The sequence below is a fragment of the Polyodon spathula genome, chromosome 6 (genome assembly GCF_017654505.1).
Source record: "Polyodon spathula isolate WHYD16114869_AA chromosome 6, ASM1765450v1, whole genome shotgun sequence".
In the NCBI taxonomy this organism is placed as follows: Eukaryota; Metazoa; Chordata; class Actinopteri; order Acipenseriformes; family Polyodontidae; genus Polyodon; species Polyodon spathula.
In genome coordinates, this window is record NC_054539.1 from 30,589,319 (window position 1) to 30,603,956 (window position 14,638).

The 14,638-nt window shown below is 37.7% G+C and overlaps 1 protein-coding gene across 1 annotated transcript; it reads left to right on the forward strand.

The window, feature by feature from the left end:
* Window positions 1-834: 834 nt before the first annotated feature.
* Window positions 835-8,620, forward strand: LOC121317110 (heat shock protein HSP 90-beta-like). The gene is made up of 12 exons (XM_041252723.1): window positions 835-940; window positions 2,332-2,475; window positions 2,595-2,801; window positions 3,034-3,193; window positions 4,765-4,898; window positions 5,012-5,320; window positions 5,465-5,630; window positions 5,999-6,189; window positions 6,330-6,477; window positions 6,670-6,938; window positions 7,505-7,838; window positions 8,017-8,620. The coding sequence occupies exons 2-12, from the start codon at window positions 2,332-2,334 to the stop codon at window positions 8,127-8,129; spliced, it is 2,175 nt and encodes a 724-aa protein (XP_041108657.1). The 5' UTR covers window positions 835-940; the 3' UTR covers window positions 8,130-8,620.
* The last annotated feature ends 6,018 nt before the right edge of the window (window positions 8,621-14,638 follow it).

The following is a 14,638-nucleotide window of genomic DNA, read 5'->3' on the forward strand; positions in this document are numbered from 1 at the left end:
TTATTATTATTATTATTATTATTATTATTACGACGACGACTACTACTACTACTACTACTAATAATAATAATAATAATAATAATAATGGATTTCATAAAGTTAAAAGATTTCAGGATGTCTTAATTTGTGACAAATCCTGATCTCGCTGTCATACGACTGCGTTACTAAGTTAAGATGGGGAGATTTATGACTATGGCTATGAGTCTATATGGCTGTGAGAGGGTAACAACATATTAAATCACGGACTTTGACGTCATGTACATTTTTTAAGTGTTTTCCACAAACAGGTAGATATCAAACAGTTAACATGCTGAAGGATCATTCGATGTGAAATTAGGAAGAGCTAGTGTGGCGCATCATGCAGACGTCAGTGGTATGCAAGCCTATTTCTAACATTAAAAAAACTGCTCATATTAACATGCATTTAGTATACTATAAACATGGCTTGTTATTGTCGAGTTACGTTCGGAGTCTGCCCATAAAAGATATATCCTAGTGAAAGTGTTTATTATGTGCAGTATTTATTCGTAAGTTCAAACGCCCAATCACACAGGTAAAACTTGTAACTATTACTACAGTACATTGCAGAATAAATCTGCAGTGTCTTCATAATTGTTATTGTAATATTCCCCTCGTGACTTTCTGCAATGCTTTTGTTAATTGTTATTAATACTACCTGTATTTTAGGACCAATGTTAAAAAGAAAGATTCTCATCAAAATGAACGTGTAAACAATGCAGGTGGTACTAGCTTGAAGTTGAACAAACTGAATACGTGCTGGTTCCTTTAGGCGGAGGGATACAACCTCTGGTGAAGCCGGTATAAAGAAGACGTTGAATTTCAAGGAAATTCCTTTCAATTTGCTAGCGTCAGAGGGCGAGGGGATAGCAGAGAAAGCTGTGAGCAGTTGTTATAAGAAACCATCAAGAAATCAGCCAAGGTATGTTTATTTATCAATGTAATCATTTTTAAGAGTTGACGTACATTTACTGGTATAGAATCAAATTAAGAATCAAAGCGCTTAGAATTGAAATAACGAGCGTGAAAAAAGCCGGCATTAGAGGATCGTGCGGTGAAAATACAGAATTGTTAATTATATACATATTATGGAGATATACATTTTTTTTTTTTTTTATGTAAATGTTATCTTAATGCTTTTCAATGTAATTGTTATTTTAAATGATGTTTTTTTTTTTTTTCTTGAGCATTGTCATTTAAATAAAATAAGGCTCAATGAATGTATTGTATATACGTATTTCTTAAATAAAATGCCCTTTAATATAAATGTCGCTGCGGTTCGTGATATGTATTTAGCCGATGAATGTCCTTTTTGTTCACATTGCGGTTCTCGGTTAATTGTGTGCGACAATTCTGTGCTATAGTATTATGTAATACCGCCTCCCCATCACCACAGCACTGCCACTTGGGCCTTGGTTGTGCTGGGTGCTTAATTTGAAACTGCATGAATATCAATATTTTCTGTTTGGGTAATATCTGCACGTGTAGTTGAGAATGTTTGTCTATTTATTTATTTATTTTTTAAATGGGTAAAAAAAGGTTTAATAAAACTTGTTGATTTTTGGTTTCAATATGTGCATATATGGGCCTAATTTTGGAGACTGGATAAACTAGGCAAAATCAGATTTGTGGTAGATGATATTTTTTGTGTAATTAAAATACAATGAGTACGTTTTTTTCTTATTTCATTTTGGCCCGACTAATCTTATTACCCACGTGTTGACAGTTCAAATGCATTGTGTGTCGCCATATTCTGCACTGGCGTAACTTCCGGCAGTGGAAAAGGAAGATGGCCAGAATGATTGTGCAGAAAGGGAACAAAATGGAGTTCTTGCTTGTGGACTTAATGTTTATTAATTTCCTATCCAATACTTTTTAAAACAAAAGTGAAATGCTTTTGGTAGATTTTAGTTAGGGAAACTAAAGATTACATTTGCTTTAGGACCCTGGGAGTGAATTGAATTAAACAATGATGCTTTCAGTTTGCCCGTTTAGTATATGTATAGCTAGACTTTATGCACATATATTCAGATCAAAATATATCCGTTTGTATATATATATATATTTATGCAATATAATAGTATATATATAGATATAATATATATATATATATATATAATAACTATATATCATATATATAATATATATATTAAATAATACCCTCGGGCTGCCACGAATTTTACATTGATTTATTACCATGAGAGCTTTACTCATGCCTAATGTAACTAAATGAGAACTCCACCACCTCCATTGGATTGGTGTTGTGCTGAAACCTAGTGCTATGTTTATTGTAGTATTTCTTATTCTTTTTAGATGCCGGAAGAAGTGCGCCAAGAGGAGGAGGTGGAGACTTTTGCCTTCCAGGCTGAGATTGCTCAGCTTATGTCTCTAATCATTAATACCTTTTATTCCAACAAGGAAATTTTCCTCAGGGAGATTATCTCTAATGCCTCTGACGTGAGTACCATCATTTCTGAATTTAAATTTTATAGTTGTGTTTTTTTTTTTGTGTGTGTATATGAAGAGAGTCTGGAAAATTCCTTGCAGGATTTAAATGGTTTTGTCTCAATGTCTAGGCTCTGGACAAAATCAGATATGAAAGCTTGACAGACCCTACCAAGCTGGACAGTGGAAAGGAGCTTAAGATTGACATCATTCCCAACAAGCTTGAGCGTACCCTGACACTTACTGACACTGGGATTGGCATGACCAAGGCTGACCTCATCAACAACTTGGGAACCATCGCCAAGTCTGGAACCAAGGCTTTCATGGAGGCCCTGCAGGTATTCTATAACTCAAGTATTCCAGTACATAATTGCAACTCATAATTGGATACCTGTTTTTCAGAAACACACCTCTAGCAGGGTAACTTATTGCATTTGTTGACTTTGTACTTTTCACAATTATACTGACTGGTACTTCCCAACACCTTGAAAAAATGCATAGTCATGTAATACCAGTTATATTGGATTTATTAATGTAGTGTGTTTAATCTAATTAATTGTGTTTTTTCAGGCTGGTGCTGACATATCTATGATTGGTCAGTTTGGTGTTGGTTTCTACTCTGCTTACCTGGTTGCAGAGAAGGTTGTGGTTATCACAAAGCATAACGATGATGAACAATACATCTGGGAGTCCTCTGCTGGAGGTTCCTTCACTGTCAAAGTCGACACTGGTAAGTAAGGAGTTTTAAAACAGAAGCTGCTAAATGGCATGACTGGTCATTTTGATGGAAGGATTTCTGATTTACATGGCTTCCTTGTGTGCTGTTTTAAGATCCACAAAGATTGATAATTACTTTTTTAAAGTTGTGTGCTTATGTAACATGGTGCAGATTAAATCCAACTACCCTGCTAAATGTTACACTGGTATGCTATTTTTTTATGTAAAACTATTTTTTGCCAAAGTAAAAACTTGTTCTGGTTGGCTATAGATGTTTAGGGTTAGTTGCTGTTCAGTATTAAAGTACATGAAATGAACTTCTATCAGGGCTAATGGATTTAAAAATCCACTGGCCTACACATCCTTCTGGCCCAGTATGATGTTTGACTGTTCACCTAAAATGCAGAGTTTGTGTTGATGTATGCTTGTTATATTCAAGGGTTGAGATAGCAAAAGCAAGCAACTATTGGAACAAGTCAATTTAATTAGTTGTGGCCATTGAGCAGGTCAATTAGAAAGAAAAAAAAAAAAAAAAAAAAAACACAAAACTAAACCATGTGTGGGACTAATTTTAGAAGCATATCCCCCTTTACGGTTAGCTTGAAATTGACTGTTAGTCACTTCCGAGACAGTCTCGTCTACAAATTAGACTGTTCTTTTTGAACAATTTGTGGAACGTAATTGACAGTTCAAGATGCTTAACAATTAACAGCAACAACTAACTAATGCCACAAGATTCACAAACTTGTGTTCTATCCTAAATTCTTTAATTATGAATCTAGTACTTTTTTCATCCCTTTTCAGCACTACAAGGCAGATTTTCACCTAGTATTCAAAGTGTTAATGTAAATGTTAATTGTTCTTAAAATTGCTACAGTAACTGTCAACACTGAATAGCTGCCAGACACTTCCTAAAGAAAGTGTTACTACTAAGGCTGGGGTGACGCGTAACTTTTCACAATAGTATAGTTTTTTAAAAAGCCGATTCAACAACAAAGTGTAAGAAAATACTGCATGTGAAGCTGTGGACTTAATGTGCAACATGGCTAGTAAAGGTTTAAAAACTACTACAGTGCTCCTTTGCTATAATGCGTGTCTCAGGACACACAGAGCCTTCTAAACAGGAGGGGGTTGGGGTCGCCACGGGACACAACACACCTGACTAAAATAGAGGCAACGCTGTGACTCCTGATGAACGTTTGCCAGTTTAAAACTACCTTTTGAATTCCTGGCTAGCGAACGCACATTTTGAACACAGTACTAATTGTTACTACAGTAACACTTGCAAAAAAGCATGCAGTGTAATTTAATAAATACTACATGGTGGAAGACCACATCATGAGTGCTAACTTTCTACAACTTTGGTTTTATTAATCACAAAGGTTGTGCTTAAGTGGTAAGGCTAGCAAGTAATGTGAAAATATAGCATGTGTATTGATGGACATATTGACATATGTTAGCAATGAAAAGGGATGTGCCACTAAGGCATGTTTTAGAATGTGTCCACCCCAGCCTGTTGACCCACATGGCAGGTGGTGCTAATTTCGAACCCTGATGTTTGGTATGCTAATGTTTTACCTACAGGTGAGCCCATTGGCCGAGGTACCAAGGTCATCTTGCACCTGAAAGAAGACCAGACGGAATACATTGAGGACAAGAGGGTCAAGGAGGTCGTCAAGAAACACTCCCAGTTTATTGGATACCCCATCACCCTATATGTAAGCATTTTTAATCCACTACAGATGGATATTCTGAGATGTACCCATATTTCAGCTCACAATATGTATTTCTTGGTAACCTACTTATTTTAATTTGACTTGAATCTCTATAGGTGGAAAAAGAGCGTGAAAAGGAAATCAGTGATGATGAAGCAGAAGAGGAAAAGACAGAGAAGGAAGAAAAGAAAGAGGATGAGGAGGGAGATGAAGAGAAGCCAAAAATTGAGGATGTTGGCTCTGATGATGAGGAGGACTCAAAGGACAAGAAGAAAAAAAAAATAAAGGAGAAATACATTGACCAAGAGGAGTTAAACAAGACCAAGCCTATCTGGACCAGAAATCCTGATGACATCACAACAGAGGAATACGGAGAGTTCTACAAAAGCCTCACCAATGACTGGGAGGACCATCTTGCTGTTAAGGTTAGTTCTTTTGGCTGGCTGGTTTTCAGTATTTGTTTTGAAGTCCAAACATGGTGAATTTTGAAAGGGAATTTTAATTCAACCCTTGATGCTTTGTATATTTCTTCTAAACTACCAGGTTTTAATTTGTCTCTGCTTTGCCAGCACTTTTCTGTTGAGGGTCAGCTGGAGTTCCGTGCCCTGCTTTTCATTCCACGACGTGCACCCTTTGACCTTTTTGAGAACAAGAAAAAGAAGAATAACATCAAGCTGTATGTAAGGAGGGTTTTCATCATGGACAGCTGTGAAGAGCTCATTCCAGAATACCTGAGTAAGAAGCTTGTATAGAAGATTTTAATCTATTGTAGTTTGTCACATTCACCTACACTGATAGTTAGGTTAAAACTATTGATGGAACACCTTGTTTGATTAATGATTTTTTTTTAAAATGTGTTTAATGAGATGTACTGCAGACTTAACTAGAATTGTCCACAATGTTTTGTGATGGTGCATACCGTGGAGTGTTGTGTTTTTTTTTTTTTTTTTTTTTTTTTCTTTCCCTGAACTAGAGATCATGATCTTGAATGCATATAGTGCTATTGTCAATTGCTCACCATGCACAACAGAAAAGTAAGAGTTCTTCCTAGTCAACTTCTGATGTGCCACAGATGCAGAAACAACTTTATTTTCTCGTTCTAGACTTTGTTCGTGGTGTTGTTGACTCTGAAGACTTACCCCTGAACATCTCCAGAGAAATGTTGCAGCAGAGCAAAATCCTGAAGGTTATTCGCAAGAATATGGTTAAGAAATGCATGGAACTATTTGTTGAACTAGCTGAGGACAAAGAAAACTACAAGAAATTCTATGATGGCTTCTCCAAGAACCTGAAGGTATTTCTTCATATTAACTTGGATATGTTGTAAAGGTTAACAAGTGTGTTCTTGTGTGACTGTGCACTGTTTAGTTTCATAATTCTTTATAGCTGTAACTGATTTTACTCTCTCCTCTCTACCCCACCTCCTTCTACTAGCTTGGTATCCATGAGGATTCCCAGAACCGCAGGAAGCTGTCAGAGCTGTTGCGATTCCACAGTTCTCAGTCTGGAGATGAGATGACCTCCCTGCTAGAGTACATTTCCCGCATGAAAGAGAACCAGAAATGCATCTACTACATCACTGGTAAGGGAGTGCGTGACATTCCATGTTTTTATTTTTTTGGTCTTACAAATGGAGCATGTTCAATTGTGCATGCTGTGTGTACCTTGCTCTAATTTTAAACCTCTAAGATGCAGATAGGTTGCTGCTCAGATGCTACTCACTCCTGAACAAAAGCTGCACTTCTGACCTGAGCATCTTTCTCCATCCCCTTAGGTGAGAGCAAGGACCAAGTAGCTAACTCCGCTTTTGTTGAGCGTGTGCGCAAGCGTGGCTTTGAGGTGATCTACATGACGGAACCCATTGATGAGTATTGTGTACAGCAGCTGAAGGAGTTTGATGGGAAGACTTTAGTCTCTGTTACCAAGGAGGGACTGGAGCTTCCAGAGGATGATGAAGAGAAGAAAAAAATGGAGGAAGATCAGACTCGATTTGAGAACCTCTGCAAGCTCATGAAGGAGATCCTGGACAAAAAAGTTGAAAAAGTAAGGGGGGGGGGGGGGTTGCAGTTTCCTAAACTCAAATTAGGTGCTTTTTTTTTTTTTTTTTTTTTTTTTTTTTTTTGTAGGTGGGTCTAAAGAGAATTGAATATCCCTCTTTCTCATTTTGTAGTGGCACGACTGAAGATTCTTTGCAAAGGCACAGAAGTATCGATGTGATACTGGTTGTTTTTTTAACTTTTTTTCTTAAAGGTATTTTCATTTACAAGAATGAGTGCCAGCTTGTGATCCTCCAAAAATTGTTTTTCTTGGGAGGTAGTAACATGTGTAAAGTTGAATAAACCATAGTTTTTTTTTTTTTGGTATGCTAACTCTGCTATAGCTGGTTGCGTTTTACTAATGGAATGTTCCTAGTTGATGTACTGTCGATTGAGCTTGGAGTTAATGCTATGCCAACACACTTGGACTGAGCTACAAATGTGTTGCTGATTTAATTTGAGCATCTTGTGTAAAATACTGTGCATGTTGTGGGTGTTAAACTTAAACCTTTTAAATGGTTGGGGAAACATTTACTGAATGTCAGCCTGAACCTTTTTTTTTTCTTTTTCCAGGTCACTGTATCCAACCGCTTGGTCTCCTCTCCCTGCTGCATCGTCACCAGCACTTACGGCTGGACTGCAAATATGGAGAGGATCATGAAGGCTCAAGCACTTCGGGATAACTCTACCATGGGCTACATGATGGCCAAGAAGCACTTGGAGATCAATCCAGACCACCCAATTGTCGAAACCCTGAGGCTGAAGGCTGAAGCAGACAAGAACGACAAGGCTGTGAAGGACCTGGTCATTCTCCTGTTTGAGACTGCTCTGCTGTCCTCTGGCTTTTCACTAGATGATCCACAGACTCACTCAAATCGCATCTACAGAATGATCAAACTTGGTCTTGGTAAGTTAACAAAATGACAGATCCAGTGCCTAATTTTTACTCTGACTTGTGGCTTGACTGGAGTAGGTATAACACATTCAAGTGTGGTTCTTGTAAATTTTGTATGAACACAGTTCTGAATGCAGGGCACTTAAATTTTTTTTTTTTTTTTTTTTCCTTCCCCACCCCCCACCCCTAGGCATTGATGATGATGAAGTGACAACAGAGGAGCCAGCCACTGCACCCATTCCTGATGAGATTCCACCTCTTGAGGGGGAGGATGATGCTTCCCGCATGGAGGAAGTAGATTAAAGACCAAAGCTAGCCTTTTACCTCGATGTAGATTTATTTTTTTTTTATTTGAAATACTGTTAAGTGTTTTAAAGGGGCAGTAATCTGACCAATACCTGGGAGTCCTGAAAAATGTTGTACATTAACACTGTTGTATTGGTTATAACCCAGTGTTGCCTTCTGTATGCGTTGCCCTGTTAAATTTGTTGGCAAATGTTATTGAGGTAAGGGTTTAGCAGATGGCTTCATGCAGTGTTAAATGTATCCTCTTGCACTGAGTAGTTGAATGTTTAAAGGGACTAGTACATAAGTCGATGTGGCTAATTTTTTTTTTTTCTGGATTCCTGGAGTTGCTGTATAGGGGATGAATATTCAGTGCATCATGTACTACTTGCCTGGGGAATAACCCTTGGAATATTAGTCCTGTCTCTTTAGATCACGTCCCTGAAGTAAGAAATGCCCATGTTCTGTCTTTGTCTGTCTTATTTCAAAGAAATAAACATTTAAGCTCCTTTCTTGTGTGACAATGGATTACTGTTGCATTTTATATTTAACCATTGTACATGTGTTTGTTTTTAAAAGATAAAAACACTACAATGAATTCTATGTGACTGGGAAACTGCAGGTCTGTAGCTACTGGGGAATTGAGTTTGCAATACAAATCCTCAGATGTGCAAGGCAAAAAAATGCACATCTGTTTTGTAAGTCTACCTCCATTAAAATATGGTTGCTCATCAAAAGGACCCAAATGGCCAATTTTTGTTTTCAAACCTGGTTCCCAAAAGCTGCTTGAACCAAACACTGGGGGGGGGGGGTATTCATTGTATTTTTGAAAGAGAAACAATGGTTTACTTGCTGAAAAATGGTTACCTGAGTAATATCTGCTAACTTGACTTTATTTGCTGATTAAAAAATCCTTATGTGCCAAATTATGGAATTCTTTTCTGTCAATTTAGGGGTGCTGTGTTTGTAAAGCCTGCTCATGTCTAAAAACATTGTTTATCCTGACTTCTATGTTTTTATGTATTCTAATTTCATCTTGTTTTGAGTTACTTTTGTTATAGAATTTGCTGGAAACCTTAATTCTAATTGTTTGTCATTTACAAATATATATATATATATATATATATATATATATTTATTTATTATATTATTTTATTTATATTTTTTTTTTTTTTTTTTTTTTTTAAAAACAAAACAAAAAAACAACCACGATTAGACCAGTCGTATGTTTAAGGTGGAAACGTCTCTCTGGTCATCTTTTAGGTAACGGCAGTTTTGCCAGTACCACGCATTAAGCCAGACACTATTGGCTGGTTCACAGGCTCTGATTAGTACTAGTCCTGGACTACCCACTGTTAATTTATGTAAAGTAAACCAAGATAAGTGCTGATCTGGGACTCTGAAACTAGCAATATATCCTGGATCTAGCGAGCAGTTTCTTGCTAGTCTTACACTGCTTAGAGAAGTTTTAATTGGTACTTCATAGCATAATAACATTCCATCACCCACAGCACAATTCTATTTAACAATGGATCTCTCTAATAAACCAATACCAAGTACATTTGTGAAACACTTAAATGCAATATTATCTTGTGTTTATACATCGTTTGTAAGTTCTAGAATTCTGTATCCGTTTATGTTTTAAGTTTTGCCTTTACACTTTGGATCTTGGTTCCAGTTAGTTTACATCCTTCAAATGCAGTTATGTGCATGTTTCTTGAAACCAAATAGTTTGCATCAACAGCAGTGGTATTCTGAAGCAATGGGTTAGTCTGATACGTTTACAGGAAGTATTTACTACTCTCCTTACGATTAGTGTATGATTCATGTAAGCTTATTCAATGCATTGTTTTGCAATTTCATATATGGGAAACACTATCACTGATGCAAAACATAACAGCAACATCTATGGAGCAAGTACTATGCCTATAATCATATGCTTCCTATGGTATTTAAAGAAAATAATGGACCACAGTAAAATGTAGTGTTGGGTGTAATGGATAAGGAAGCCAGTGGAGCTGGTTAAATACATGTTATTTAATAACGTTTTTTTCATATATATATATATATATATACAGTACCAGTCAAAAGTTGAGAAAACCTGCTTGATTACCTATGCTTTTAACAGTATAAACTTGTCTATAAACACTTAATATTTCATTATGATATGTGTACTTATATAAGCTAATAATCATAAGTGAATTGCGTTCAAAAATTTAATTTTTAAATGAAAATGTAAATCTTGTCAATTTCAATGAAATGGTCACCCAAAGCAAGGGGATTTCAGTCTGAAGCCCAAGTCAGTTAAAAGTCTGAAATGTGTATAACACAGTGTTAGAACACTGGCCTAAGTATAAAAGTGTCTTTGTTAGATGTTCTCTGAGTTAACTAGCATGTTACCTAATTAAACTTTTGTCACCAATTATTGTTAATAGGTGACGGTCCATGATTACTATAAATATAGGTAGCATAGGCACAAGTTTGTCATTCCTGAATGTAAGGGAGCAGAAAATGGCAAAATATGCTCAATTAAGCAAAGAAAAGAGAGTGTAATTACTTTAAGAAATGAAGGTCAATCTTTAAGACAAATTGCAAAAACTTTGCAAGTGTCTGTAACTGCTGTGGCCAAGACCGTCAAACGATTTGAAGAAACTGGCACTCATGAGGACCAAACAAGGTCAGGCAGACCAAGGGTGACCTCAGAATCAGTTCAAGAGAACAAGTTCATTCGAGTCACAAGTCTGCAAAACCGGTGATTAAATGCTCCTGAAATACAAGCTCAGCTAAATGCTACTAGAAGTACAGATGTTTTAACATCAACTGTTCCGAGGAGATAGCGTGAAGCTGGCCTAACTGGAAGAATTGCTGCAAAGAAACCATTGTTAAGAGTGCAGAAGAGGAGACTTCCCTGGGCCAAGAAATACAGAAACTGGACGTTTGAGGAGTGGAAGTCGGTCTTATGGACCGATGAGTCAAAATTTGAAAAATTTGGGTCCAACTGCTGAGTATTTGTAAGACGCAGAGAGGGTGAGCACATGAGTTCTGCATGTGTGGTTCCCACTGTCAAGCATGGAGGAAGCGGTGTCATGGTCTGGGGTTGCTTTGCTGGTGACAGAGTTGATGATCTTTACCAAGTCCATGGCAAGCTCAACCAGCATAGCTATCATAGCATACTTCAGAGGCATACAAGACTTGGAGACAATTTTCAATTTTCTTGAACATTGCTTTTATACTCCTTATGTTTTGTTTTGTATATTGTAACATGTGTTTTCATTTTCAACTATTTACACAAAAAAGTATACGATGTAAAACATTATCAATTATGAAAAAAAACTAGTTTCCAGCAAGTGTACTCAAACTTTTGACTGGTGCTGTGTGTGTGTGTGTGTGTGTTTTTTTGCTTCTTTTAAAAGAAATGTTGAGCTAAACAAGCTCCAAACAAAGTTTGTAGTGCATTTTATAAACACATTTTCACTCCCAGAGTATATGGTGTCTAGCCTAAAAAAGGCTTCATGACAGTCTGCATTGCACCTGAACAAATTAATCAATTATCAGGGTTAAAAGTTGTAGCTGATTAATGGATGCATTAATATTAGATGTTGATTAGGTAGGGAGAGAAGGTTGAGACACTGACGAAAGTAAATTTTGGTTTTTAAACCCTGGAGACTGGTTTAATAGTTTAGGAAAAATAACTGCACTGGAAACTGCAGCCGGTTGCATTTGTATGTGTAGCGTGCACGGGGGAAGGCAGCAGCAGGGCTGGTAGGTGACATAATCACAAAGACATACCCAAATAACCAGCTCATTTGTACAGCAGTATCAGTGCTATGCTTTAGTGCGAGATGTCCCGAATTGGCACTCCCCCTCCGCCTGGGTGTGGACTGCCTCACCCTGCGTGATTTGCCTGCCTGCGGGAACCGAGATTGCTACATTGGTGTCAGAAGTGGACGCAGGTACCCTGACACGCACTCGTCGGACTGTAGCCTGGTGAGCATGTCCGGGGTGGACTTGAGGCTGGCAGGGAAGAGTGTAGCGTGCACAGGGGAAGGCAGCAGTAGGGCTGGTAGGTGGCGTAATCACATACAAAGACATAAGCCCGATGTACGCTCCTTGCAAAGGAGCCGGCTCTTTTGTATAGCAGTATCTGCACTATGCTTTAGTGAGAGAGGTCCTGGATTCACGCCCGCCCTCCGCCTATGTGTGGATTGCCTCGCCCTGTGTGATGTGCCTGCCTGTGGGAACCAGAACTGCTACATATGCATTAAACATTTACATTAAATATACCTGTAATGAGCAATTAAATTTCTGAAACATTTGGTAAAACCTAAAACCTATCAAGTTGAACTATGCTGTAGACGTAATTACAGGTAATACTGTAGATGTTAAAGATACAATACCCGCTGAAAACACACCCACTTGACTGGGGGTGTTATGACTTTCTCTTCTTGGGGTGGGGGTGAGTCCTTTTATTTCATACATGTTCTTTTGCCAGTTCATTTTGTAACTTAGTTGCCTTAAGTGTCATTGATATTACTGCAAAAGCATGTTATAGTTTATAGAGGTGACATATTTGAGCCACTGTACATCATACAGTGATTTTACGCATATAAATGACAAAGTAGACATACAGGGCCTGTAGAAAATCTACACCCCCTTTCAAATTTTTCACCTTTTGTTGCATTATAGCCTGGAAGTAAAATGCTTTAAAGTAGTTTTTTTTTTTTATTTATTTATTTACACATCCTACCCCACAACTTCCAAGTGAACAAAATATTCCAGAAATTTGTAGAAAATTAATTTTCTTGTAATAGCAATCCTAAATTAGCTTAGGTGTAACCAATTGCCTTCAAAATCACACACCAAGTGGCCTCCACCTGTGTTAAATTGTAGTGGTTCGCATGATTTCAGGATAAATTCAGCAGTTCCTGTAGGTTCCCTCTGCTGGGTAATGCATTTCAAAGCAAAGACTCAACCATGAGCACCAAGGCGCTTTCAAAAGAACTCTGGGACAAAATTATGGAAAGGCACAGATCAGGGGAATGGTATAAAAAAATATCAAAGACCCTGAATATCCCTTGGAGCACGATCAAGACGATTATTAAGAAGTGGAAGGTGTATGGCACCACCAAGACCCTGCCTAGATCAGGCCGTCCTTCCAAACTGGATGACCAAGCAAGAAGGAGACTAATCAGAAAGGCTAACGAGAGGCTAATGGCAACTTTGCAAGAGCTACAGGCTTTTATGGCCAAGACTGGTCAAAGTGTGCATGTGACAACAATATCCCAAGCACTCCAGAAACCTGGCCTGTATGGTAGGGTGGCAAGAAGGAATCCATTACTCAAGAAAGTCCACCTTGAATACTGTTTGAAGTATGCAAAAAAAACATTCAGGAGAGTCTGTAGCCATGTGGCAAAAAGTTTTGTGGTCTGACGAAAATAAAATGGAACTTTTTGGCCTAAATACAAAGCGTTATGTTTGGTGCAAACCCAACCCCAACACAGCACATCACCCAAAGAACACCATCTCTACAATGAAGCATGGTTGTGGCAACTTCATGTTATGGTGATGTTTCTCATCGGCAGGGACTGGGGCACTTGGCAGGATAGAAGGGAAATTGAATGGAGCAAAGTACAGAGAAGTCCTTGAGGAAAACTTGCTGCCCTCTGCAAGAAAGCTGAAACTGGGACGGAAGTTCATCTTTCAGCATGACAACGACCCAAAGCACACAGCCAAAGCTACACTGGAGTGGCTAAGGAACAAAAAGGTAACTGTCCTTGAGTGGCCTAGTCAGAGCCCCAACCTAAATCCAATCAAAAATGTGTGGCATAACTTGAAGATTGCTGTCCATCAACGCTCCCCAAGGAACTTGACAGAGCTTGAACATTTTTGTAAAGAAGAATGGTGAAATATTGCCAAATCTAGGTGTGAAAAGGTGGTAGAGACCTATCCCAACAGAGTCACAGCTCTAATTGCTGCCAAAGGTGCTTCACCAAGTAGTAACTCAGTGGGGTGGAGACTTATCCAATTGTGATCCTTCAATGTTGTACTTTTAATATGTAAGCTTTTTTCTCAATAAAAACTTTTTTTCCCTTAACAGTATGTATTATAATGTGTAGATAAGTGAAAAAAATTCTCATTTAAATCCATGAAACTCTGAGGCGCTAACACAACAAAATGTGAAAAAAGTTCAAGTGGGTGTAAACTTTCTATAGGCACTGTATGTCCCCTGCAGGATTTCAATTAGTAAGAAGGTTATACGCTTTAGTTTTTTAAATAGAGTTCACGTTTTTCCTGAAAGCTAACACAGTCCATAATTTGCCAGTAGGTGGCACTGCTTAATAAATATTTAGAAGATGTATAATTGCTTAGCATGTGTATTCATTATTTCTTATTTGTTAAAATGCTTTGCATTCTGTGTTGTTACAGTTAGAATAAGGCGTTGTCATAACCACTGAGGGGTCGACTCTTACGTGACCTACCAGTAATTTATTTGAATACCGGTACTTTTTTTTTTTTTTTTTTTTATG